Source organism: Salvelinus alpinus, chromosome 4, assembly GCF_045679555.1.
Source record: "Salvelinus alpinus chromosome 4, SLU_Salpinus.1, whole genome shotgun sequence".
Taxonomy (NCBI): Eukaryota; Metazoa; Chordata; class Actinopteri; order Salmoniformes; family Salmonidae; genus Salvelinus; species Salvelinus alpinus.
Genome location: NC_092089.1, coordinates 56,597,740 through 56,624,855, shown reverse-complemented (window position 1 = coordinate 56,624,855; position 27,116 = coordinate 56,597,740). Strand labels below are relative to the sequence as shown.

The following is a 27,116-nucleotide window of genomic DNA, read 5'->3' as shown; positions in this document are numbered from 1 at the left end:
CTGGTTGAAATTAAGTCTCATTTGATGAAATACTACACCTATTCTGTGTTTATCAGATCAATGCAGATGAAGGGCATTAGATATTGAGATGAACTGGTTTTAGACTATTTACATGATGCATAGGAAGTGTAGTGTACTGTTTTTCTGTATATATGAATTACAAATCAGCTTTTAACTATTTAAATCCTGTTTCTAGTCTATTAGTTTCAATGTGTAACCATTGATGTCCCAGGACCAAGATTGGTAAACCCTGTTGAAGTGTATAATTGTAATACATACATGCAGGCACAGTCATTCAAAGACTGGTAGTTGATACTCCTGGTATTGGATATGACTGAAAAATAATCTCAAAGACATTCATATCTGAACTGCACATTTATTTGCCACGGTAGAGTACATGATCAGTGAATATATTAAAATGTACAGGCTACAATGTGGGGATCTCATGTATGGTAATAACTACATGTATATACGACTTGCATCCTTGGCACAAAGTTATATTCTACTCAATCCATAGGCTTCATTGATGTCATTCAGACTGTTATGAAGTTAATACAACTGGCTATGATAGCTGAGGTTCATAGCTAGGTTCTGAACTAATATGTATACTAAACGTTTGGGTCAATACACAGATCAGCTAGATAGCTAGCTACACATCCATAGGCATACAGGTATTTGTATCCTCCACTGCACAATAAGCAAGAACATAGCTAGCTACGTTTTTTAATATATCTGCAAGGCAAGCTTACAAAATTGTACATTCAATTTGCAGTAAATACTTAAGCTAGCTAGATTCTATACATCCACTGTTTCACAAGACGACAGCCTGGTTTGCTGGTTGTTTCAGGAGTCCGTAAAACATTAAACAACCAGAATTACAATTTCATACTCTTGTCACAACACCCATACATCTAGTCAGCTAGCTGGCTAATGTTAGCTTGCTAAATCGCGATTTTCGTAAATGAACTTTTTATAATAAAAAAACGTATGCATAATCGTTTGTCTCTACATTAACATATTCCTGTCAAATACATTTATTTTTGCATGATTCCTTATGACGTTATAATTACATGTGCTTCCATCCTAGTATTTTTGTCAGCCATCTTTGCTGAAGAAAGAATAACATTCACTAGTGCGTGCAGCAGCCTCTGCAGCAGCAGCCTCCCCCAGGTCCTAGTGCCTGCCCTTTAAGATGCGATGGAACGGTTGACGGGGGGAAAAAATAAATCAGAAAATATATTGATTTATTTAGGAGGGGCTAATTAATATTTTAGGGGGCTAAAATAGGCCTAGCACGTTGTAAAACATATTTTGGAAGCTTTAGAAATGCATTTATTAATGTCTACATTTCGTTTTGCCATGTTTATTCTATTAGACACCTTAATGCATTATTATAAATTATATTATGTGAGCTAAACATACAAATACAAAATATATATAATAAAACTGTTTCCTTAAAGTATCATTTTTAGATAGAAAGTGTTTGACTGTTACTGTCCCCACTACAACAAGACAAATACTTAAATACATGTAATTTTGTCCTTACAACATTTAATTGAAATACTGTAGCCAATAGCAATCCAGTGTTTATATACATCATTGAATATGGCATAGGGCGCTATTCATGTGGTGATACACCTCCACTTTAACAATCTACACAGCTCTGACAGCTGCAAAAAAACAAACTAGTAGGTAGTACACAAGTGTACACACAAGTTGGAGCTTTTTCTAGTGTTCTCATGAATTTACTATGGGGGAAAGTTGGAGTCACTTTATTGCGCAGGAATGTTGGAGTCCCTTTATTGTGCAGAAGATGTTGCTCTGGTGTTGGGTTTCTTATCATGAGGACTATTTTGACAAAGTTGTGTGAGATGGGGTTGTATCTTTAGTGTTCTTTACAAACCTTTTCTGTCATCCAAATTAGTAGTTTTAGAGGATTTTACCTTAGATTGGCTTACCCCGGCCTCAGACCATTTTTAGAATATTTGTCTTCGCTTTAACCTGACTCCAGTTGCTTTGTTAAAGAGATGCCTCTCTCTAAACCGCTTCACACAAAGTGTTGATCACTGTCATTAAGGGAGAAATTGTCTGTGGTCAAGCCAATTCCAGTCTATTGTATTGAGGGAATTAATACATAGCATACATCCCAATGTAAATTTAATTTCATGACCTGTTTATTTCTTCAAACTATGTTCAAATCGAAGCCACAGACAATGTTGCAACTTGCAATATAAATTTCAATGAATAGCCTGCACTGCTAAACTTTAGGAACCCATAGCCATTTAATTGGGGGGATATCAGCCTTTTGAACTGTGAACACACATAGTAGAGGGTAAACTCGAACTACCCCCCTTTTACCCTCCTTTGCCAAGTAAAGTTATTTGCATTAGATATACAGTTGAAGTCGGAAGTTTACATACACCTTAGCCAAATACATTTCAACTCAGTTTTTCACAATTCCTGACATTTAATCCTCGTAAAATTCTGTGTCTTAGGTCAGTTAGGATCACCACTTTATTTTAAGAATGTGAAATGTCAGAATAATATTAGAGGGAATTATTTATTTCAGCTTTTATTTCTTTCATCACATTCCCAGCAGGTCAGAAGTTTACATACACTCAATTAGTATTTGGTAGCATTGCCTTTAAATTGTTTAACTTAGGTCAAACGTTTCGGGTAGCCTTCCATTTTGGCCCATTCCTCCTGACAGAACTGGTGTAACTGAGTCAGGTTTGTAGGCCCCTTGCTCGCACACGCTTTTTCAGTTCTGGCCACAAATTTTCTATGGGATTGAGGTCAGGGCTTTGTGATGGCCACTCCAATACCTTGACTTTGTTGTCCTTAAGCCATTTTTCCACAACTTTGGAAGTATGCTCGGGATCATTATCCATTTGGAAGACCCATTTGCGACCAAACTTTAACTTCCTGACTGATGTCTTGAGATGTTGGTTCAATATATCCACATAATTTACCTCCCTCATGATGCCTTCTATTTTGTGAAGTGCACCAGTCCCTCCTGCAGCAAAGCACCCCCACAACATGATGCTGCCACCCCCGTGCTTCACGGTTGGGATGGTGTTCTTCGGCTAGCAAGCTGAGCGGCCTTTCAGGTTATGTCGACGTAGGACTCTTTTTACTGTGGATATAGATACTTTTGTACCTGTTTCTTCCAGCATCTTCACATGGTCCTTTGCTGTTGTTCTGGGATTGATTTGCACTTTTCGCACCAAAGTACGTTCATCTCTAGGAGACAGAATACGTCTCCTTCCTCAGCGGTATGACGGCTGCGTGGTCCCATGGTGTTTATACTTGCATACTATTGTTTGTACAGATGAATGTGGTACCTTCAGGTGTTTGGAAATTGCTCCCAAGGATAAACCAGACTTGTGGAGGTCTACAACTTTTTTTCCTGAGGTCTTGGCTGATTTTGATTTTCCCATGATGTCAAGCGAAGAGGCACTGAGTTTGAAGGTAGGCCTTGAAATACATCCACAGGTACACCTCCAATTGACTCAAATTATGTCAATTAGCCTATCAGAAGCTTCTAATGCCATGATAATTTTCTAAGCTGTTTAAAGGCACAGTCAACTTAGTGTATGTAAATTTCTGACCTGCTGTAATTCTGATACAGTGAAATAATCTGTCTATTAGCAATTGTTGGGAAAATGACTTGTGTCATGCACAAAGTAGATGTTCTAACCGACTTGCCAAAAGTATAGTTTGCTAACACGAAATTTGTGGAGTGGTTAAAAAGCGAGTTTTAATGACTCCAACCTAAGTGTATGTAAACTTCCGACTGTAGCAGACTGTAGCAGCCTATGATTTATACTCTCCTACAACTTTTCCAAAAGAGAGATGCACACTGCTTACAGGAGGTGCCGGCACCTCTTAAACCCTCACAGAAGAAGCCTGAAAGCCCAATGTCATCAACAGGAAGTTAGTAACCATCCTCCCTCAAACACTGTAGTAGCTATAGAAAAAATGGCATTGGTAGGCTTTTGGAACTAAAGAACAGTTAAATTGTTAGTATTTTCCACCACCGAACATTTTGAAATACTGAATATACACTAGCGGCACACTTGTAATCTAAAGATACATGGAGTACCAATTCGCTGGACTGGATTTTGAATCATGTTGTCGATGTAAAAACTTGTCGGAGATGGACCTCGTTCTTTTTAGAATAAATTTTTTTCCCAATACATTTGAATATGTTTCTTGTTTTTAGTTTACTCATCTGTTCATGCACTAGATTGGAATGCAAAGTCTGTTGCAAGTGGAGAAGGTAAGGAACATGTCTGTCCGCCCTGAATTAAAGACCAAAGCTGGTTCAAGAAAATGGTGATGAATAAAAAAGTATACCAGTTTCATTTAACGACCAAAAAATTGGCAGCTGTGCCATACAGGTTGCAAAATAGTTGGGAAGAGATTTTCAATGTACCGATTCCATTGCACATGGTTTATGAACTAATATACATATTGACGCCGAATTCAAAACAATTTTTAAATTTAAATTATTACACAAAATTCTTGCAACCAATAATATGTTATATATTTGGGAGATACAACCATCCCACTTCGGCAGAGAAGAGACAGAATCATTAGATCACTTGTTTTGGTACTGCCCATATGTAGCTTGTTTTTGGTCGCAAGTTCAGGAATGGCTGAAGAATTGCAACATTTACCTGGAGCTAACTCTGTAAATATCACTGCTGGGTGATATGAAAAGGCATAGTCAATTGATTAATAATACTCTGAGCAAAACATTTTATCTTTAATTTACGATCTGTACAAACTATGCCTAAATTTACAAATACAAATCTAAAGGTGTTTGTTTGTGGATAGTGAATTGCATTTGTGGATAGTGATTTACATTTGTGGATAGTGATTTACATTTGTGGAAAGTGATTTACATTGGTGGATTGGTACATATTTGTACAGATCACGATACACAAATACTAAATGCATGCTGTGTTCACAATACATTTGGCATGATATTGATCCCATAGACACCAGCCTCCCGATTTGATAATTGCTAACTGTGTGCCTGACCCTGAATTATCTATATAATTATTCTCATCCATTTGTATTGCTCTGGCAGACAAACAAGCCTTAGAGTAAAAAATATAACAAATCCTTGGTTCTCTATAGAACTTTCAGATCTTGTTATAACAAGAAATCAGGCCTCGTCCAAGGCTAGAAAAACGGATGCTGTAGCTGATTGGCAGCTTTTCAGGCAATTGAGAAATAGATGTACTTCCTCAATTAAGAAAGCTAAATCATGCTACTTTCTAAGTTCTGTCTCAGACTCTGCTGGTGATCTGTCTAAACTTTGGAAAACAGTTTATGCACTGAAAACGCACAGAAATTAATCTCCCTCCCTGCCTAAGCAAGTTATCTCAAGGTCAAGCATCTTTACTGAGAAATGAGATAAGTGATGCTTTTAATCAACATTTTCTCTCTGCAGGACCTTTTATTTTAAGTAAATTGTGGTTTAATCGACCCTGGTCAGTCAATCAACTGTTCTTCCCTCTCCCAGCCTCTAGTTAGCATGATGGAAGATGAGTCAACTACTAGTGAATCTTTGTTTTCATTTCAACGACTCTCTACATGTGATGTGCTACATGCCCTGCTTAAAATGGATGAAACAAAATCCACTGGGGCTTATTTGCTTGATCCTTTCCTGCTGCAGCTTTCTGCTCACCTAATTGTAGAAGCATTGACACATACTGTATTTTTAACCAGACTGTAAAACTGGTTAGAGTTGTGGTTGAATAAAGGACTGTATCTGTGAGAAGGGGATTGGACAGAGATGGTGGTTGGAGATAGGATGAGGAGGACTGATAGTCAGTGTAGGGGCAATTCGACAGCCACCCAAATGGAACCATATTTTAATTCTATCCTCTTAAGAATTTCCACTGTTTGATGGTGCCGGAGGGGAAGGCTGCCGTCCTATTGGCTCTTAACCAACTATGCTATTTTGTTTGTTTTGTCAAGTTGTTCGTACGACATTAAGAACATACAGCTGGCGGGTTATACACTATCGGTGGGACAGAACAGAAGCATCTGGTAAGACACAGGGCAGGGGCCTATGCATTTATGTAAACAACAGCTGGTGCATGATATCTAAGGAAGTCTCAAGGTTTTGCTCACCTGAGGTAGAGTATCTCATGACAAGCTATAGTCCACACTATCCACCGAGAGTTTTATCTCTGTATTTTTCGTAGCTGTCTACATACCACCACAGACCGATGCTGGCACTAAAACCACGCTCAATGAGCTGTATACCGCCATAAGCGAACAGGAAAATGCTCATCCAGAGGCGGCGCTCATAGTGGCCGGGGACTTTAATGCTGGGAAACTTAAATCAGTTTTCGCACATTTCTATCAGCATGTTAAATGTGCAGCCAGAGGGGAAAGAATTCTAGACCACCTTTACTCCACACACAGAGATGCGTACAAAGCTCTCCCTCGCCCTCCATTTGGCAAATCTGACCATAATTCTATCCTCCTGATTCCTGCTTACAAGCAAAAATTAAAGCAGGAAGCTCCAGTGACTCGGACTATAAAAAAAACTGGTCAGATTAAGCAGATGCTAAACTACAGGACTGTTTTGCTAGCACAGACTGGAATATGTTCTGGGATTCTTCCGATGGCATTGAGGAGTACACCACATCAGTCACTGGCTTTATCAATAAGTGCATCGAGGACATCGTCCCCATAGTGTCTGTACGTACATACCTCAACCAGACGCCATGGATTACAGGCAACATTCGCAATGAGCTAAAGGGTAGAGCTGCCAATTTCAAGGGGGGGCCCTCTGACTAACCATCAAACAGGCAAAGCATCAATACAGGACTAAGATCGAATCGTGCTACACCGGCTCCGACGCTTGTCGGATTTGGCAGGGCTAGCAAACTATTACAGACTACAAAGGGAAGCACAGCCGAGAGCTGCCGAGTGACACAAGCCTACCAGATGAGCTAAATAACTTCTATGCTTGCTTCGAGGCAAATAACACTGAAACATGCATGACAGCATCAGCTGTTCTGAGTGACTGTGTGATCACGCTCTCCGCGGGCGATATGAGTAAGACATTTAAACAGGTCAACATTCACAAGGCTGCAGGGCCAGATGGATTACCAGGACGTGTACTCTGAGCATGCGCTGACCAACTGGCAAGTGTCTTCACTGACATTTTCAACCTCTTCCTGTCTGAGTCTGTAATACCAGCATGTTTCAAGCAGAGCACCATATTCCCTGTTCCCAAGAACAGTAAGGTAACCTGCCTAAATGACTCCCGACCCGTAGCACTCATGTCTGTAGTCATGAAATGCTTTGAAAGGCTGGTAATCGCTCACATCAACACCATTATCCTAGAAACCCTTGTCGCCTATACCTGGAAGTGGTCTTCAACAGAGCGGCCCAGGCTCTCTTCCAGGTACTGTGACAGCGGCGGATGAACATCCGCGGAACGGAGAGCGTCAGGCACAAACATCCGGTTATCAGGGTTCGGCTGGGACCACTGTGCCTCCCGGACCTGTTTCCGGTTATAGCGGCAAGAAAGGGCATCTGGCTTGACGTTCTTGGACCCTGGCCGGTGGGAGAGGGAAAAGTTGAACCGGATAAACAGCAGGGCCCATCTTGCTTGCCTGGAGTTGAGGCACTTGGCGGTGCGGATATTCTCCAGGTTTTTGTGGTCGGTCCATACAATGAATTGATGTTCCGCCCCTTCTAGCCAGTGCCTCCATTCCTGCAACGCCATCTTCACCGCGAGAAGCTCCCGATTCCCCACATCGTAGTTCCTCTCCGTGGTGTTGAGGCGGTGGGAGAAGGCGGTGCAGGAATGCAGCTTATGGTCCAGCCCCCACGCCGACATCCGAAGCTTCAGCCTCCACCACGAAGTGACAGGAAGGGTCAGCATGAACCAGGATAGGAGCAGTGGTGAAGCGGTGTTTAAGGTCCCGGAACACCCGTTCAGCGGCAGAGGACCGCATGAACGGAACCTTGGTAGAGGTGAGTGCAGACGGGGGAGGCCAGGGTGCTAAAACCCCAGATAAAGAGGCGATAAAAGTTGCCGAACCCCAGGAAGCGTTGCAGCTGCACCCTGGACGTAGGCTGAGGCCAATCCACCACCGCTCTCACCTTCTCAGGCTCCATCTGGACACTCCCAGCAGAGAGGATGTAGCCCAGAAAAGGAATGGTGGAGCAATGGAAATCACACTTTTCCACCTTAACAAACAACTGGTTCTCCAGAAGGTGCCGGAGAACCTGTCGGACATGGAGCACGTGTTATTGGGGGAGTGGGAGAAGATGAGGATGTCATCAATGTAGATGAAGACGAACCGGTTCAACATGTCACAGAGAACATCATTCACCAGAGCCTGGAACACGGCAGGGGCGTTGGTGAGGCCAAAGGGCATGACCAGATATTCGTAGTGGCCGCTGGCCGTGTTGAAGGTGGTCTTCCACTCGTCCCCCTCTCGTATCCGCACCAGGTTGTATGTGTTTCGTAGATCCAGCTTGGAGAAACAGTGGCCCCCTGGAGCGGCTCGAAGGAAATGAGTGGTAGCGGATAACTGTTCTTCACAGTAATGTCATTGAGTCCCCGGTAGTCAATGCACGGGCGCAGGGTCTTGTCCTTTTTCTCCATGAAGAAGAACCTGGCGCCAGCGGAGAGGAAGAGGGACGGATAAATTCTGCAGCTAGGGAGTCCCCAATGTAGGTCTCCATAGCCTTGGTCTCTGGTCCCGACAGAGTACAGACGTCCCCGGGGTGGCGTTGTGCTAGGGAGCTAGGTAACAAAAAGAACATGATGACAATAACTTAACTAACCATTTACTTTATTCTGTGTCATTTCCATGTAAAAGTACCCATGAGCACCAACATGTAAAGTTCATAGGAGCATGTCAAATTGTTCTGGAACGCTGTTTGGGTCTTTGCATGTCAAAAAGGATACATGTCAAATAACACTATTTGATGCGTCAAATAAGCTTGTTGACCAAGCAGGGCCTGAATATGACTGCACATCAAGTAAAAATGTAACACGTTCATGAATTTGTATGTAGTTATTACACATTGATTAAACTATCACTCGTATTTCCTATGTCACAACGATTCATCGATACGTATACTATGATGCTGGTAAAGTTTTGTCTCGCGCACCTGCTGCTGCCGCACGAGCGCAGACACACTTCCCTTACTAGCGCAGACATACTTCCCCAAGCTCTGGACAGTGCTGGTTATTATTTTAAAAAGCTAGCTAGCTGATGGATGCAAACAATGTTCTTCCCCAAAAACATAGCAAAACGACATCTGTTTCAGTAGCTAGGTGTCATCATCTAAAATACCCATAATTTATAACACAGTTCTTATTTTATTAATGGTGGTCGGACCCACCTATGTGAAGCTATCCACAATAAGGATTAGCCACAATAGTGAAATTTGCGGTTTGTCTTCAAAATAAAAGTCATTGAAAGTGATGCAAATGAATACAAATAGTGGAATCATGCCATAATGGAATAGTTCATGCTAAATGAGTTTGGTATGTTCTTAAGTAAATTCAACAAAATACAATAATTTGTTAATTTTACAAAAATGTGTTAATCACACTGGATGTATTAGACTTTAGAATTGCATTGGGGGCATACTTATTTCACTGTACAGCCTTACCTATGGATTGTGGATCAATGACATCGGGTATCAGTCTACTCAGTGACACCCAGAGAACATTAGCGTCATAGCTCTTATTGCCGGACTCTGAAACCTGTCATGGAAATATTCAGTCAATAATATTTCTCAAAACCGGAACTTTTGAATTCAAATAGACTTTATTACAAAGTAACAAAGCCGAGCCGTCCCATGGACCAACTGAACTTTCCAGTCTCAGCACTCTCCTTTTATACAGTTGCTTAGTTACCATTCTCTTATTGGCTCATTAGGGTATAGGTTATATTGGTGGTATGATAGCAATGACACAAAAATAAACAGACATGCACACTCCTAATGTAAGTGCATGTCTAATGGTGACTATAACTGATTAACTAATGTGCCTGTCCAAACGCCTTCACAAGTCCAAGCCTATGGTGCCCATAAATGATTAACCAATGTTCTTGTCCAAAGGCCTTCACAAGACCCAGAATGACCAGGCCTGTGTTGATCCAGCTTTGCACAATCACATGGATTCTGCTTACATTCTGCTTACGCATGTCTAATGGTAAACCCTATATTGATTCTGCTTACTACTTCTAAGAAAACAGGATCGGTACTGGAAAATGTCCAATAAACCACTGTGAATTGAGCCACATGTATTGTGCCAGTCAACCTACTATGTGTATTGAATACTATTCCAGAGGAAAAACCATACGACCTGGATGTTTTGGAGCCTGATAACTCTGAGGAGGACTTCGGGGGAAAAAGCACTTGTGTACTGAGTAGACTGATAACCCATTTCATTGATCCCCAATCCTTAGGTAAGGCTGTACAATGCAATATAAATGTCAATACAGACAATAGGCTGACTGGAGAGGTGAATTCCCACAGACAAAGTCCTGCAATAAGAGCTACTACGAAGCTAATATTTGCGTAAACTTTTCAGTTGTGTTCTGTAGGTGTCACCGAGTAGACTCATACTCCATTTCATTGCTCCACATTTCAACACTCCAACCTTGTTTAAGAATATCTAGTCTAAATATGGCATGACTCCACCAATTGTAACCTTCTGCATCGCTTTCAAATATAGACTTTGCTTTCGAAGGCGAAACACAAATTCCACTCTTGTGGCTAATCCTTGTTGTGGCTAGCTTCACAACACATAACCCGGTCCGGTCAAGCCATACTAGCCAGATGAAGGTAGCTGGCTGTTTATAATGTTTGTTTTGGGCAACAGGGCAACAGTAGCTGGCTAGCTAGTTATTTCAATAGGAGAACAACAAGTGGCTACCTAGATAATACTGACTCGCATGGATTCCTAAACCATTGCTAAGAATAATGAAAATGACTGCAGTTTCTACAGGTCGTAGTTTTCCGGCTGGTTGCATTGGTGCTATCTAGGTACCACGCTAAAACTAGCTAGCTACTCCAGAAGTTGCTAATTACATCTGTGTCAAAGATATTTGCAAACATTTTTGTTCGTGCTCGTTTGATCCTAATCTAATTTCAAACGCTCACACAGACGTTTTCCCATTTGGTCAAACAAATAATGCCTTATTACCGATGCAGTATTGTACAGCTTTGACAGTGATCGTAATGGTGGCGCTTGGCTTGCATGTGCAAATTTGCACACACAACATTCTATAATAGAATTGTGTTATTTGAGCGTCAAGTGTATATTGTTTTTGACATGCAAAGACCCAAACGCGATCCATATTTGACACATCAAATAGCACTGTTCGACTGGTCAAATAAGCTTGTTGACCAATCAGGACCTGAATATGACTGCACGTCACATAAGAATTGAACGCGTTCATTACTTGTTTACGTAGTTATTACACATTGATTAGCGATTCGTATGCTATGATGCTGGTAACGTTTTGTCTTGCGCACCTGCCACTGCTGCACGAGGCAGACACTTCCCCACGCTCTGGGACAGTGCAAACAATGTTCTTCCCCAAAAACATAGCAAAACGACACAATCTGTTTCAGTAGCTATAGTTAGTTAGCTATCTATCTAGCTAGGTATCATCTAAAATACCCCTAATTTATAAAAGTGTTCTTATTTGGTTAATAATGATCGGACCGACCTATGTGACGCTAGCAACAATAAGGATTAGCAACAACAGTGGAATTTGAACGTCACTTTCAAAATAAAGGTCCCTCATTGACAGTGATTCAAATTAATACAAATAGTGGAATTATGCCATATTTGGAAAAGATCATGCTAAAGACTGGAATGTTGTTATATAAATTCAACAAAATACAATAATTTGTTAATTCAAAAAAACATCTGTAGAAATCTGTATAGAAATAGAAATAGTGTCTGTATTAGACTTTAGAAGAGCCTTACCTATACAGCCTTACACAATTTCATTGATCCACAATCCATGGGTATCAGTCTACTCAGGGACACCCACATAACACAACTGTGAAGAGATTAAACACATATTTGCATTGTAGCTCATATTGCGGGACTCAGAAACCACTGTGAAATTAGCCACATTTATTGTACCAGTCAACCTACTATGTGTATTGAACACCAAAAACAATACAACGTGGATGTTTTGGAATCTGATAACTCTGAGGAGGACTTTGGTGGAAAAAGCACTTGTAGACTGATACCCCATTTCATTGATCCACAATCCATAGGTACGGCTGTACTGTACAGTGAAATATGTATGCCCCCAATGCAATTCTGAAGTCTAATACATCCACGGTGCGATTTCAACAGATTTATATTTTTTGTTGTCAATTTAACTAATTATTGTACCTTGTTGAAATCATATAACATTCCAAGCTTGTTTGTCTCCCAGTCTCCACTGAGTAGAATTGTCATGTCAGTAGTGTTGCTACTGCAAAATCTCTCAAATGACAACTGAAGTGGAAAACGATCAGAACGAGACTCCTCTGAGGCAGGGGGGAAAAAACTAACAGAGTAGAAAGCTAATGACTTTTAAATGAGCAATGGTGCAGTTCCTACGTTTAATCCTCACAGGAATGATCTACAGAATACAAAACCAAATCAAACAGCCCATAATAGTACAAGCACAGCTTATAGTCATAATAAGTTGTAGGAGCGCTGAACATCTTTGATACAACTGACCTAGCTATAAGAAGTTTCAAATGAATAAATACACAAATGGTTGACTACCACACAGCGGTCCTCCACAACTACACACACAGTTCATTTAAGTATATTGAAGGAAAAGTAGGCATCAATGGACCTACCCCAATTGCTCTACAAACTATAAAAAGTATCTAGAATGTACTAATGGTGTTATGTGGAAGTAGATAACACACCCTTGTGGCCAACAGCATTACCTTCAGTGTAATGTCATGTTACAGATAGTAGTCTATGATAAACGACCAGTTCAATGGATATATGGTTTCATGCCACTAGTAGCACAGGCAAAGGTCACTTCAAGGCAAAATTACATCTTGCATTGCCTGCAAGCGGTATCATCTTACACTTCTAGAAGTTCTGTGCTTCAAACATGATGTAAATCATTACATATCACATTAATCTGTACCTAACTTCTCTACGAAAAAAACAACATGTAACATTACAGTAAATATACATGAGGAAAAAGAGGGAACCAGGCATCACATTTCAAAATCCAAAGCTAATTTTAAGTTAATTGAACAGTTAACATTGTGTTCAAATGTATTAACTGGCCTCCAAAACACAGAAGAAACTCAGCAAGCAGTAGTGAATTTGTATCAGTGCTTAAATGAGAATAAATGTAAAAGGAACATTCAAATTATTTTCCTAAAGCACATGCTCATTTAGCTTGGAAAATCAAAGTCTAGTACCATTCAGTTCAAACAGAATACCAGAATAAATTCATTATCACATGTACACCCTCTCTCTGCCTCACTGACACTCTCTCTTAAACATAGTGAGAAATAAATATACAAAAGCAAGTCTGAGTTTAAATCCAACAATCAATCTGAACACTTTTTGTGCCTAAGAAGAAGAAAAAAAGAGGTCCAACAGATTATGATGTCTGTAGTGGGAAACAGGCCACCACACCCGGCCAAACACACAGAAATACAAATCATAGAAAAAGGAACATAGAATGCCCACCCAAATCACACCCTGACCAAACCAAAATAGAGACATAAAAAGCTCTCTACGGTCAGGACGTGACAAATATTTTGATTTGTTTAACACTTTTTTGGGGTTATTATATGATTCCATTTGTATTATTTCATACTTTCGATGTTTTCACTATTATTCTACAATGTAGAAAATAGTCAAAGAAAAACCCTTGAATGAGGTGTTCTAAAACTTTTGACCAGTAGTGTATGTCAATGCAACAGGTCAAAATGGTAAGATTACAAGAAAGGGGCTCTGGGATTGTTTACTTCACAAGGTGCTTATTCCACTTAACGGGACACTGTATAATTTGATGTGTTTGAAGTATGATTCTGTATACTCATGGTTTTATGAAAACTTCCTGCCCAAGTTGCAGGAAGCTCGATTAAGAATTTTTAGGACTAAGATGTAGCATTGTGAAAACTAAGTACATGTTTATTTATTTCTTCCAGGACTGATGAATGTCCACTACCAAGTTTACCAATGATTATGTATCTCTCCCTTTGAAAGTCTTCCTGAAGCAGGTGCCTTAGGAGAGCAGTTATTGAGACTGTGTACTATACAGTATAAAGGTACCTGGATCCGGCTGTTAAGGGAGCTCCCAAATTAAGTAAGGCCCGGACATCTTTTTGTTTTTACCCAACATTTTACCACACACACCAGCACCCACACACAAACTCACCGGTTATGGTGTTAATAGTGCGTTTGATTTGTGTGGGGTCTTTTTATTTTGGTTTTAATGGATTTTTCACGGGTTAGAAAGGATGCAATTTAAAAGGCACACAAATGAAATTGTAAATTCTCTTGAATTTAAACCCAATGTAAACCTGGTACACTAAATGTTTGAAGTGTCTTTAAATAATGAGTCTGAGGTACAGGGAAAGAAAAGGGAAATAAACAGTCACTTAATGGGGTGGAACTTTGTTTCCATTGAACATGTCATACAAATAAAAGCATTTTAATTAATTATCTGAAGAGTGCTATGGTTCTTTTTGATGACCTCTGTTCTGACTTTTTGGTGAGGCCTGATCACCCTCACTAGAAAGGCTAGAGACCAGGGGGTTGACTTGAATATAATATGTAAACACTGATAATTAGGAAGAAGTTTATCATTTATCAATAGTCCTATGTGTGATTCTGACCATGAGATGGACCGAGAGAGAGCGCTGCCCCTGAATGAGGGACACCTGTCTCTAGTCTATTTTACAATTACTTGAATTACCTTATGGGATACAATTATTTAAAGATGGAGTTATAAAGGGTTGTAGCTATCAACTGCCTTTTCTTTCATGCTTTTTCTCTCAGGAGCGACATGGGTCCATGTAGAGTGAGCATGGAGAGAGATCCAGTCCAAACTTCTCTCATGCTGCTGGGGTACTGGTAGGGAAATGGACAAAGACATAATGACTGTAAAGGACAGTGGCGGCTCAGATGAGAGACATTATCAAGGGCCATCCACTTTGAGCATGTGCCATTAAAAGGAAAAACTGAAACACTATCTGAAGATGAACATGAAACGGCAGGAAATGAAGAATGAGTGCCGTGAAGGGGGGTGGTCAATTGTGCCCGTAATTGATTTAGGCTTGTCCGAAATTGATTATTTGGGTTAATCAGGTTGATTGTGGAGGTCTGCATACTGCGAAATTTATAGTAATTTAGACCAAGAATGCATTGAGATACCAATCTGTCATTACCACAACTGATGAGAAAAGGGAGGGTCTTAAAGTGATAGAACCAATGTGAAGCACTAAGAATTGTCATTCTAAATTTGGGTTAGATAATTAATCAATAGTTATAATTATGATATGGAAAGGCAAGGCTTCAAAAGACAGAGCTATGCCCTAAAAATGTGAGGAGAGACACTAGATTGTAGCTTGGGCTAACCTTGCCCCAATCTCATTCCTAGAAAGGTTGGTGTGAAACTGTTATAACGTGTTTTCTTTCTCGTGAAATATTATTAACATGCTGTAAGGCGATCTGTGCCTCTCTGGCTGATAAGACTTCAGCAGCTATCATGTTTTCTACTCCTCCAGAGGATGGGGAAACAGTTAGATGCAAACTCTGGATGAGCACCCATTTCCCCCTGTAGATACAGATGATGAGGTTTTCATAATGATTGAAGGTTTTCTTTTAACAAGTTGAGGGTAAGGTCATCTAAACCCTTAACCTGTTTGCATTATGTGGAACACTGAGCTGATGAGCCAGCACCAACCTTTTGAAGGTCTTAGTAGAATTGTTAAACAACAGGGTTTTATATTTTGACTAGGTGGATGTCCCAGGGACAGTTAGGACATCCACATAGGTCAATGCAACCTGACTGTGGTAAGAAATATGGAGACAATGGTTAACATTGAGATTTATTCACCTCTGAATCTACAGATCCATTGTGTATGTGTGTGCATTTTTGATACTCACTCCCATGAATAAAGTATTATGATTATAGTATTACCATACTAATTGGATTGTACAACCCAGAATGAAGGGTTTGATATGAAGTGTCTTTTTTTCTGTGTTGATTTCCCTTATTTTAATAGAGTATAGAATATTTTGATATAGAAGCTAAAATCTAAATGGTTACATTAAAATGTAATGATTATCACACAAGTGATAAAAGGATGGAATATAAGGGGAATTTTAATGTTTGTGCTTTACTTATAACTCATTTCTTTCTTCTATTCATGTGCTGTTCCAATAACCAATTTCTGTGTTCATGTAAGTGGTTGACTGTACAAATCTTCACTATCAGTAGCTGAAATTTGGCAGTACGCCCAGACCGTGTTTTGAGAACGAACGAAAGATATCTCCGTTTCAAGGTCTCAGCTTAGAGAGAAGCCTCGTGAGGTATTGGTCTGTCACATGTTATGAACCAGTATTGGTCGGTCACATGAATTAAACGGTTATGATTAATTAACTATGCTAAATCATGCAAATATAACTTGTCTGTGTATAGCCGTATATAAGACAACTGCTGGGTCTGCCCAGGCGCGCTGACAATAAACAATGATTCATAAGATTCACTTCGAGTGTCCCTATGTAAGAATTTCCACGACAGTAGCACAAGACGTGTTCACAATTTCTTACACCTGTTCACTACTAATACTGTAACACCACAATAGAAAAGGAAATTATCATCACACAAGACTGTCCTGAATTTAAAAAATATCACCCAGTTTCTTCGGCATCTTTCTTAAAAAATATGAACTTACCGGTAACTGAACTGGAGGTCTGGACAGAGGGATCTGTTGGCCAAGGTGAAGATAGTCCTCTCTGTACTCCATCTGCAGGCTGTATTGCCAACTATTTTTCACTGAGATCCGCTCCTTGATTTGTTGCTAGATGACACCACAGCACCAATTTACCTTGCTTTGGCATAACTGCGGTCCCCGACATAGTGGTTTTGCCCCCTCTCCCGCCGCACACCCTTGTGCACCATTTATGTAGACGTCCCCATTTTCCGGGGACAGTTCCCGTTTTTAGTGGCCTGTTTACTGGAGCTGTCTCCGGAAATGTCCCCGTTTTTAACTGTGCGTTAAAAACAGACTGCAAAGTGAAATAATATTTTACGTGGCAAGAAAGACCGGGCAGCAGAGTCTACCGGTTGACGTCTCAATCGCGTTGTGCTTGTTTTGTCCAGCAGAGGGGGCTGCTAGCTATATCAGCTTCATTCACTCTTCTTCTTCTAACTACTTGCTCGCGCTAGTTTTAGAGAAAACTGCTGTGGAAAACTCGGCCAGAAGCTAGCAAGTGTCAAGTGAATCCATAACATCACCACAAACATCTTTTCAAGCCAGGTAAGCTACACTCGTTTGAAATACTAGCTAATGATGTTATGTCACAACTTATTATATAGATAAATGCTCTGCTTTATAAGGTTTTAAATAGGTTATGCTAGCTAACATTAGCTATGTCGACTAAGTTATCTAGCTAGGTTAGCCAGCTGCTGTCATGGTAGCTAGGTTAAATAACGTTCACATGTAAACATGCAGTGGACGGGCTATTTTGAAAATATGATTATATTAAATTAATGCACAATTATGAGAATATTTGTAGATTACAATTTTAATGGTTTGGCATTATAAGTAGTGTGAAAATATATTTTGACATTTTCATGGATAACATTTGCATAATGTTTTCTGTTAGAGAGTGGAGAGGAGGAAGACTGGATAGGAAGAAGAGTGAAAGAGATAGGGGAGGAAAGATAAAGATATTATTACAGAGCCTGCCAATGTATTATTCCAAACAATGTTTTTGAGATAAAATACAAAAATGAGGCAAGCAATGGGAATCTGTTAACCAAAGTATTTGATCTAATAGTGTACTATTTATTATTAAAGATTGGAGAAGAAGGAAAAATTAAGGGAGTAAAAAGAGTGAAGCGAGGAGAGTGTGGAAGAGTGAGGTGGAAAGGTAAAGAGAAGGAAAGGAAGACGATTGGAGGAGAAGAAAAAGTTGAGAGTAAGAAGAGTGACACAAGGAGAGTGAAGAAGAGCAGACAGTGGAGGTACAATGGCTCTTTCCAAGAAACGGAAATGCCATTTTAATGACAACATGATGAGAGAATTTCCATTTATACGCTCAGGTCAAGACGATAGAATGGTTAACTGCACCCTTTGTAATTCCTCTTTTTCAATTGGCAGCGGGGGAAGAACGGCAGTGGTAGAACATCAACAGACAAAAAAGCATAAAGCCTCTCTGATTGCCCGTGTTGGTATGCCCTCTGTCACCACATTCTTCAAGAAGGTAGAGCCTTCCCAAGAATAATATGATTTAGTTGTGCAGGAGGGTGTCTTTGCATACCACACTATGCGACACAATCATAGTTCCAGATCTATGGACTGCAGAGCAGAACTGACACGAAAGCTTTATGAGCCGAAGTTTACATGTGCTAGGACAAAATGTGACGCCACAGTGAGTAACGTGTTAGCACCATGGGCAACTACTTTGGTAACACAGGACCTAGACCAGGTTGAATTTGTGTCCCTCGCCATTGACGTGTCCAATCATGGACATGTAAAGCTGCTGCCAATAGTAGTCAGATATTGTAAGATATATGGTGGCAACATCTGTGGAAACAAAACTGCTTGATTTTGTTGAATTGAAAGGAGAAATAGCAGATGAGATTGCAGCTGAAGTCCTGGTGGTCATCCAAAAATGTAACCTGCAAAACAAACTGTCATTCTCTGCCGACAACACAAATACCAACTTTGGAGGACTGAATAGGCTGGGGAGGGTCAATGTTCATACCAAAGTTAAAAATGCTCTGCAGCGGGAGGTGATTGGCTTAGGTTGTCCTGATCACATCATTCATAACACGGCCAGAATAGCTTTGGATATGATTCCCCTTGATGTTGAGTACCTGCTCAAAGATATTTTCATATTTTCACCGTCAGAGTAGAAAGACTGAAGAGCTTTTGTGAGTTTGTTGGCCAGGAGTACCATAACATTTTAGGACACAGCAATGTTTGCTGGATGTCCATGCTCCCTGTTCTAGAAAGAGTGCTGAAAAGTTATGTGCCATTTTAAATCCTTTTTTCTTTCTGAAGACAAATGCCCTGTTGTCCTGCGAACAATGTTCGAAGATCCACTGACTGAACTTTGGCTGGACTTTGTCCATGGAAACTTGACCGTATTCAGTGACACGATCAAGATGCTTGAAGGCCAGGACCGCTGTGCTGTGAAGTCAGCTGCAATTCAGAGAAACATTGAGGCAAAATTGACTGCAAGACGTGATGACAACTTCATTCCAGTTTTGGTCAGAGGACTTCTGAGAGAGCTAGAGGGAAATGGTGCAATGTCTAAAGAGAGCTTTCTCAAAACATCCCAATCATTCTTCACTACGGCTGTAAACTACTTGCAGGCATTGGGAAAGCACACAGATAATCTAAAAGATTTACATTGTCTCCTTTTAAAAAGGCAACCTCAGCGTGAAGAGATCCAGAAGGTAGCAGCCACACTGCAGGAAAAATGCCCAAATGTGACCATCAATGAGGATGCATTGCTTGACGAGGTTACTCGGAGACACCGCTTAGTCAGAGATGGAGCAAGGTGGTTACCCACTTCAAAGAGAACGACATCCCACACACTAACCTGGCTAGATTAGCGTCTGTTGTCATGTGCTTACCTGGAAGTAGTGCACCAGTCGAGTGTTCTCCCAAATGAATGATATATGGACAGCAGCAAGAAATAGGTTCACTGTTCCTACCATCAAGGCCATGCTTATTGTGAAGACAAACTTCAACCTCCCCTGCCAGGAGTTCATGGAGAAGCTGGCCAAAGACAGAGCAATCCTGAATAAGATACATTCTTCCGAGAAATATACAGATTAGGTTGGTATAAGTGGTAACTACATAATATAATCTCATCATCGTCTTATTTCTTTATTATGTTGTTAAGTATTTCACATAGACTATTGTCTGTTTTTTCAATTTTTCTCATGTTCTCTTCTGCTCTTATTCTACCCAGACTACCAGGACCAGGAATGGCTGTTCAGATCGGACAGTTCTGTGTTTCTGTAATATAGTTGTTTTCTCTATCACAGTGTGCCTGTTAGAGTAAATACATGAAACCGGAATTGTCCCCCTTTTTTTATTTCATAGATAATAACATTGGATATTTTAATGATATATTGATCGCCGAACTGGAAATGTCCCCAGTTTTAATTTCAGAAATCTGGTCGCCTTACATTTATGTGATTTATGTTGCAGAGACAGCTTCTCCCGCTCTCGTTTGGCAACTTTTCCCACTTAATTCTGCCACAAATGAAACCATTGGTGTCAACACTCCCTAAGGGTAGCTTGAAACGTAGCTGAATTTGTCACTAGAATCTTTTATTCCCCCCAAAATAGCTGAAGGGGTCTGAACTCACTAAATAGGCTATAGGGGGCTTGCAGTTGTCACAAATCACCTAGCAACTGCACCAGGCGCCATGTTGGAAGACCAGAGTCAGTATGTTCGATGCCTCCAATGGTCCACTTGACTAGCTGCGTTCTGCTACCACTGTAAACTTCGGGAAGATTGCAAATTTTTTCTAAGGACCCAGAAAACTGAGGCAGTGGGAGAACCTATTCAAGTAAGTAAATATATTTAGAAAATTATCAAAAAGTATGTATTATTAGCTAGCTTCGGCTACCGTAGTTAGCTAACTTTACATACTGTATAGCTGGCTAAGTGAATTAAATATCACCTGCTTGCTAAATTCATATTAGCTAGTTAGCTAGCTATCTTGATGCATTTATCGTTGTAACTAAATGCATTTGTAGCTAGGTAGGTAGCTAGCTAACAACCATGGAAGAGGATGAAGGGATTAGCTAGCAGTTCCAGCTGTCAGAGAAGGGAGAGTAGGCTACTCTGGATAGGGCAGGTACCTATGTGAGAGGACATTGTAAAAAATATTCTCCAGTTCCTAGCGAGAAAAACTGAGGACAGAGTGAGATAGCAACATACTATTCAGGGCTGTCTAATTTTAGTATAATGCTGCCTGATTCTTTGTGATGTTTTCTGTCCTCAGAGATCTGTGAAACCCTGTCTGCAGAAGAGGTCGCAATGAATGTCCCAAGAGAATAAGGCTACATCCTTGTATACCATGGATTAAATGTGTACCTATGTTGGCAAATTTTGTGAACAAAAAAAACTGTTTCAAAGTCACACACAATGTATAAACCTATTACAACTGGAGCCGGCCAACCCTGCTGGGTGTGCACACTTCTGTTCCAGCCCAGCACTAACACGCCTGATTCAATATAGCAAACTTAATAATCAAGTGTGCTATTGCTGGGCTGGAATGTAAGTCTGCTCACCAGGAGATCAGTGGAGCGAGGTTGGTCACTGGTATTGACTTCTTGGGTATGATGCTACAAGCATGGCACACCTGTATTTGGGGAGGTTCTCCCATTCTTCTCTGCAGATCCTCTCAAGCTCTGTCAGATTGGATAGTTAGCGTCGCTGCACAGCTATTTTCAGGTCCCTCCAGAGATGTTTGATCGTGTTCAAGTCCAGGCTCTGGCTGGGCCACTCAAGGACATTCAGAGACTTGTCCCGAAGCCACTCCTGCATTGTCTTGGCTGTGTGCTTAAGGTCATTGTCCTGTTGGAAGGTGAACCTTTGCCCCAGTCTGAGGTCCTGAGCACTGGAGAAGGTTTTCATCAAGGATCTCTCTGTACTTTGCTCTGTTCATCTTTCCCTCGATCCTGACTAGTCTCCCAGTCCCTGCCGCTGAAAAACATCCCCACAGCATGATGCTGCCACCACCATGCTTCACTGTAGGGATGGTGCCAGGTTTCCTCCAGACGTGACGCTTGGCATTCAGGTCAAAGAGTTCAATCTTGGTCAGTGCTGGGGCCTATCCTGTTTTTAATTTACACGCTCCCTCTCGGGCCAAATCCTCAGACTATAACAACTGCTACGCTAACAATACCCAGGTTTACATTAACACCAAACTGGACACCATCTCTGCTCCAGTAAAACTCAGCAGCTGCCTAGGGCATGGATGAGAGAGAACTTCCTCCAGTTGAACTGTAGCAAGACTGAGGCTATGCTTATTGGGACACCCAAGCAGGTCACCAGTGCTGGAAACATTTGCCCTACAATCAATGGCCAGGCCATTGATCTGTCCTCTCATCTCCAACCTGGGAGTCAAGTTTGAGCCTTTCCTGTCTTTAGATGCCCACATAAAAAAATATGTAAAGTATAATTTTTCCTTCTAAAAAACATTGCCCGAGTCATACCATCACTCTCCCAGCCAGATGTATAGAAACTCATCCACGCCTTTATCTTCTCTCAGAACGACTAAGGCAACATGCTGTTTTGGGGGGGCCACACTACAGAGGCTCCAACTAATCAAGAACAGTGCTGCCAGGGTACTGACTAGGACCAAGAAGTCAGACCATATCACCCCGATCCTGGTCCAACTCCACTGGCTACCGGTCAACTACAGGATCGACTTCAAAATCCTCCTGCTTGTATTTAAAGCCTTGAACGGATTGAGCCCCACCTACATCACCGACCTCACCTCATCGAGCCACCTTGCACACTCCGCTCCAGCCAATCCCTACTGCTTCAAGTCCCCAAGACACGTCTCCAAACTATGGAGAACAGAGCCTTCTGCTCCCTTTACCCTCGCCTTTGGAATACTCTTCCTGTCCATTCTAGACTCTTTCTCATAGTCCTAGTCCCAATCTGAAATGTATTTAGTGCCATCCCACTATTGCTTGCCTTGATTCTGAATGTGTTTTATTGGGGAATGGCCGTGGATGTCCGGCTTTTTCTGTGCCTCCTTGGGGACCAATGGGGGACGGAGAACCCACATCAATAGAAACCCTCCGAGCAGGGTGGGATGCTGGAGCCTCAGACACCCTCGAGGCCTGTTGTGAGAGGGAGCTCAGGGGTAGAGGCCTGTGGTAGAAACCCCCTGAGCTGGACCCTCAGGAGACAGGGTAGATGATGGAGCAGGAATCTCTGGAAGCAGGTGGGTGAAATGGTTGGTCAGCAGGATGTCCAGCTCAGACATATTCCTCAATAAGCTGAGTTTCCACATTGGAAATTTGGCTAGTCAATTTTATCCCGGAACTGTGCAAAATAGGTGCAGCTCCTACATGGGATGAAACGTTCACCGTAGCCTCGGAAGGTGGTAGCCGCCTATCTGGAAAAAACAGCATGATCATTACACAGGTGCACCTTGTGCTGGGGACAATCAATGGGCCGTTTTGACAACGCCACAGATGTCTCAGGTTGAGGGAGCGTGCAATTGTCATGATGACTTCAGAAATGTCCACCAGAGCTATTGCCAGATAATTTAATATTTATTCCTCTACCATAACGTAGTTTGAGAATTTGGCCGCATGCTTAACCGGCCTCACAATCGCAGACTATGTGTAACCATGCCAGACCAGGACCTCCACATCCAGCTTCTTCACCTGTGCATCGTCTGAGACCAGCCACCCAGACAGCTGATGAAAGTGTGGGTTTGCACAACCGAACAATTTCTGCACAAACTGTCAGAAACCATCTCAGGGAAGCTCATCTGCATGCTCACCATCCTCAGCAGGGTCTTGACCTGACTGCAGTTTGGCATCGTAACAGACTTCAGTGGACAAATGGCCACTGGAACGCTGGAGAAGTGCGCTCTTCACAGATGAATCCCAGTTTCAACTGTACCAGGCAGATGGCTGAGCGTTGTGTGGGCAAGCAGTTTGCTGATATCAACGCTTTGAACAGAGTGCCACATGGTGGCGGTGGGGTTATGGTTTGGGAAGGCATAAGCTTCGGACAATGAACACAACTGCATTTTATTGATGGCAATTTGAATGCAGAGGCCCATTGTTGTGCCATTCATCCGCCACCACCACCTCATGTTTCACGGCCCCGTGTCCCAGTTCTTCCATGGCCTGCATACTCACCAGACTGCTACCACTTCCAATTCAAATGAGCTCAAAAAAAGTGATTGACATTTTTGTTTTGTGTGACTATAGACACGTTCTAATTGAGCGAGGCGTCAAAGCGGACAACCCGCCCGCCCGGCTTCATTTGGATCATTATAATTCAAAACAATACATTCTAAAATAAACCTTGCACACTCTCCTTTGAGTTTAGACCGTTTGTTTTTAGACTATCCATAGAAAGGCTTGCTGTCTGTGGTGCTGAAATGCTGCAAGCAGAATCTATCAACAAAAACGCTAATTATTTGTGATGCTTTATTACACAGTATCTCTTTAGTAAACAAAAAAGACAATGAAATGTTATTAACACATGCACTCAAAAGCACAATGAGACAATGGAACTTTCAAGTGAATGGAATAATCAGTGCATCAATGCTGGATTGCAAATCAATCCAATTTTTGGGGGGGATATTAAAATAAGCAATTTTCTGAAAGTGAGATGGAGTGCAAATAAAACGCTTGAACCTTATTGCCTAACACTAACAGAGGTGAGTAGCCAGTTGCTATCTAAAATGGCACTGTCTATTTATGAAGCAGGCAGAAAATATGGACACGCTTCAGCGCTATTATTATTGCCCTCAAATAGTATTTTGTGCACACATCAGGTCTTCTGTAGAAAGTGTCAGGTCAAGTCCATGGTAAGAAGTTACAGTGCAGTGCCAGGCCCATAAGCCAATAGGAGATGAAGTACCCTAGAATCCATCGCGTGGGGATAGAGCATGTCTTCCAGTGGGACAGTAGATGAACAATGGGGTTTTGGGGTAAGTACAAGAAGACAGTCCTGGGTGTCCCCCGCTGCTGCCCCTTATTGGATGTGGGTGGTGACCTTCGCTGAAGGAGAGGCTCGTAGAGTAAGAGCAGGTGGGCACTGATCCAGAAAGGTACAGGGGAGGAGGAAGACAGAAACCGGGTCAAAACCTGGAGAAATCAGTAAAAGATAACATTAATGGACTAGATGAGCTGCCTGTATTTCATAAAAATCTTCAAACACGCAATTTGTTTAACATTGTGATTGTTGTTCCCCAACTAGACCTGTTAAAATCCCCTTACATATACATTTTCCACTGATTCGTTCCTTACCTGCACATGCATGCAGAATGTTCCAAATCCCAGGAGCATTGTAGCATGCACCACATATAAAAACACCCTGGGGCTGTAAAATCCAGGTGTGGGTTTGTCTGGCCGTTTGTTTGCCCCTCTGTCCCACAGCCCCAGTCTCAGACACCTGGCTGGGTTATCCCTATAGTACATGTAGGCCGCCACCATGCCCAGAGTTGCCATGGGCAGCGCCAGCAGGAAGTTGGGTATCTGCTTAAGCTGGAAGTAGCGCAGGAAGCCCACATCCAAATACACATCCTGGATATGAGAGTAGAGCAGGGGGAGGGGTCGCAGGCACCAGAGGGGTGGGGGTGCGTTTTCGTCAGGGACCCTGTATCCTTTATCCTCAGCAAGCTGGATGAGGGCAGGGGAAACCTGCTCCAAGGAGAGGGAGGGTGTACAGAACGCCCTGTACCCATAGTACTGGAAGACCAAGAAGGGGAGGGCAATAACTGCTGTGCCCAATGCAGCCGTGAACAGGAGACGAGCGATGATCCAGGTGTAGTGGAGGCATTTGTTGTGTCTGTTATTGTCCTTACGCAGTCCCCAGTACTTGTAGAGTGCCTGTTGCAGGGGCAGATACAGCAAGAATCCTACATTCACAAGTCCATTGGCTCGTGCAGCAGTGGCTATACTCAGAGCCAGGCAGGCTCGGAGGGTGTATCCTCTCTCTAGGAGAAAGAGGCCCCCGAAGGTCAGTGCAGCAAACAGGCTCTCTGAGTAACCAGCCATCATGAAGACATTGGCAGGGGTGAGACAGTAGAGCAAACTGGAGACTAGAGCAAGACGCCGGTCCTGCAGCACCACACGGCCGAGTCCATACAGTGCGATCACACTCAGCAGGAAGAGGGCGCTGTTACCCAAGGCAACAGCCAGTAGCAGGCGTCCACGCAGTGTAAGACAGTCACTGAGGGGCAGTAGTATAGTCTCTGCAAGCCCCCGCAGTATGACAGGGAACAGGGGGAAAAAGGCATAGTTGTGCTCATACAGGTAGCCCCTCTCAGCAATGAAGAGGAAATGCTCTGCATCCCAGTGGGAAAGGCCCCCTAGAAACCATTGCACTGCAGGATCCAGAAGCAGAGGCTCCTCCTCTGCACGTGGAGTGAATGATTCAGCTTCGTGATCTGGGATTGCAGCATTTAGGAGAGCCTGAAAGGGAGGCATAGCAAACATGAGATGATAAGCACACACCAATGATACTTTTCTAATTGACTAACATCCAAGTCTTTCAGTCTGTGGACGCCATGCTGTAGTTAACCAGCAACTATTGTAAATAAATAATTATTACTGACCTGTATTAGTAGTGACAAGCCTCTTGTGGTTGCGGCGAATTGCAGAACCGTCTTCACGTCCATCTGTCATTACTATGAACAGCCTTACCCATAACAATATCTAGCGCGAGCTAGCTTGGTGTGGATGGAACGAAGGCAACACAATTTAACCTCTACAAATACTCGAAATAGACGGTGGCAAATGACAAAACGTTGACATTCATTTACACACGGCCTATTTTTTGCTTATTTTTTTTTTAACGTTACACATCTTTACCTTTTTGATTAGAGAAGCCAGGTCATAACCATAGAACATAAGGTCGGAAACCTTCACAATCTATTGTTGGAACCAGTTGGTCCGCAAAATGTTACTTCCGGGGGAATTCTCTATTTCAAAATAAAAGTTGGAGTGAAAAAGCGATCGTCTCAAGCTGTTAAACAGAGGGGAATAATATTAGCTTTGAATGATGTTCAGTTATCATTATTGCATAATGAAATTCTACAATAACTTATGACCTTTCATAAATCAACTAATTATGATACCATATAAAGTATAGATTTATC

At 41.8% G+C, this 27,116-nt stretch overlaps 1 protein-coding gene and 2 long non-coding RNA genes across 4 annotated transcripts; 2 read left to right on the top strand and 1 right to left on the bottom strand.

The window, feature by feature from the left end:
- Positions 1-10,153: 10,153 nt before the first annotated feature.
- LOC139574009 (uncharacterized) lies at positions 10,154-16,743 on the top strand. Its single transcript, XR_011674683.1, has 3 exons — positions 10,154-10,469; positions 14,261-14,360; positions 15,056-16,743. It is a non-coding gene; the product is annotated as an uncharacterized lncRNA (long non-coding RNA).
- Positions 16,744-20,645: 3,902 nt separating this feature from the next.
- Positions 20,646-21,362, top strand: LOC139574008 (uncharacterized). The gene is made up of 2 exons (XR_011674682.1): positions 20,646-20,819; positions 21,258-21,362. It is a non-coding gene; the product is annotated as an uncharacterized lncRNA (long non-coding RNA).
- A 3,062-nt stretch (positions 21,363-24,424) lies between these two features.
- LOC139574007 (GPI mannosyltransferase 2-like) lies at positions 24,425-26,964 on the bottom strand. Of its 2 annotated transcripts, none has more exons than XM_071398083.1 (3): positions 26,574-26,964; positions 25,264-26,430; positions 24,425-25,101 (listed from the first exon to the last, which is right to left on the bottom strand). In XM_071398083.1, exons 1-3 carry the CDS (start codon positions 26,634-26,636, stop codon positions 24,811-24,813), a joined length of 1,521 nt encoding a protein of 506 aa, XP_071254184.1. In that variant the 5' UTR covers positions 26,637-26,964; the 3' UTR covers positions 24,425-24,810. The 2 variants fall into 2 exon arrangements, with proteins under 2 accessions (XP_071254184.1, XP_071254185.1); XM_071398084.1 differs by having other exon boundaries at positions 24,425-25,051; positions 26,574-26,776.
- Between the last annotated feature and the right edge of the window lie 152 nt (positions 26,965-27,116).

Excerpts from the sequence above, each read along its gene's own strand:
- LOC139574007 (XM_071398083.1), bottom strand. The coding sequence starts at position 26,636 with ATGGACGTGAAGACGGTTCTGCAATTCGCCGCAACCACAAGAGGCTTG. Across the intron at positions 26,431-26,573 it reads GCTTGTCACTACTAATACAG|GCTCTCCTAAATGCTGCAAT; the intron begins GTCAGTAATAAT and ends CCTCCCTTTCAG. Across the intron at positions 25,102-25,263 it reads CATTCTGCATGCATGTGCAG|GTTTTGACCCGGTTTCTGTC; the intron begins GTAAGGAACGAA and ends TGATTTCTCCAG.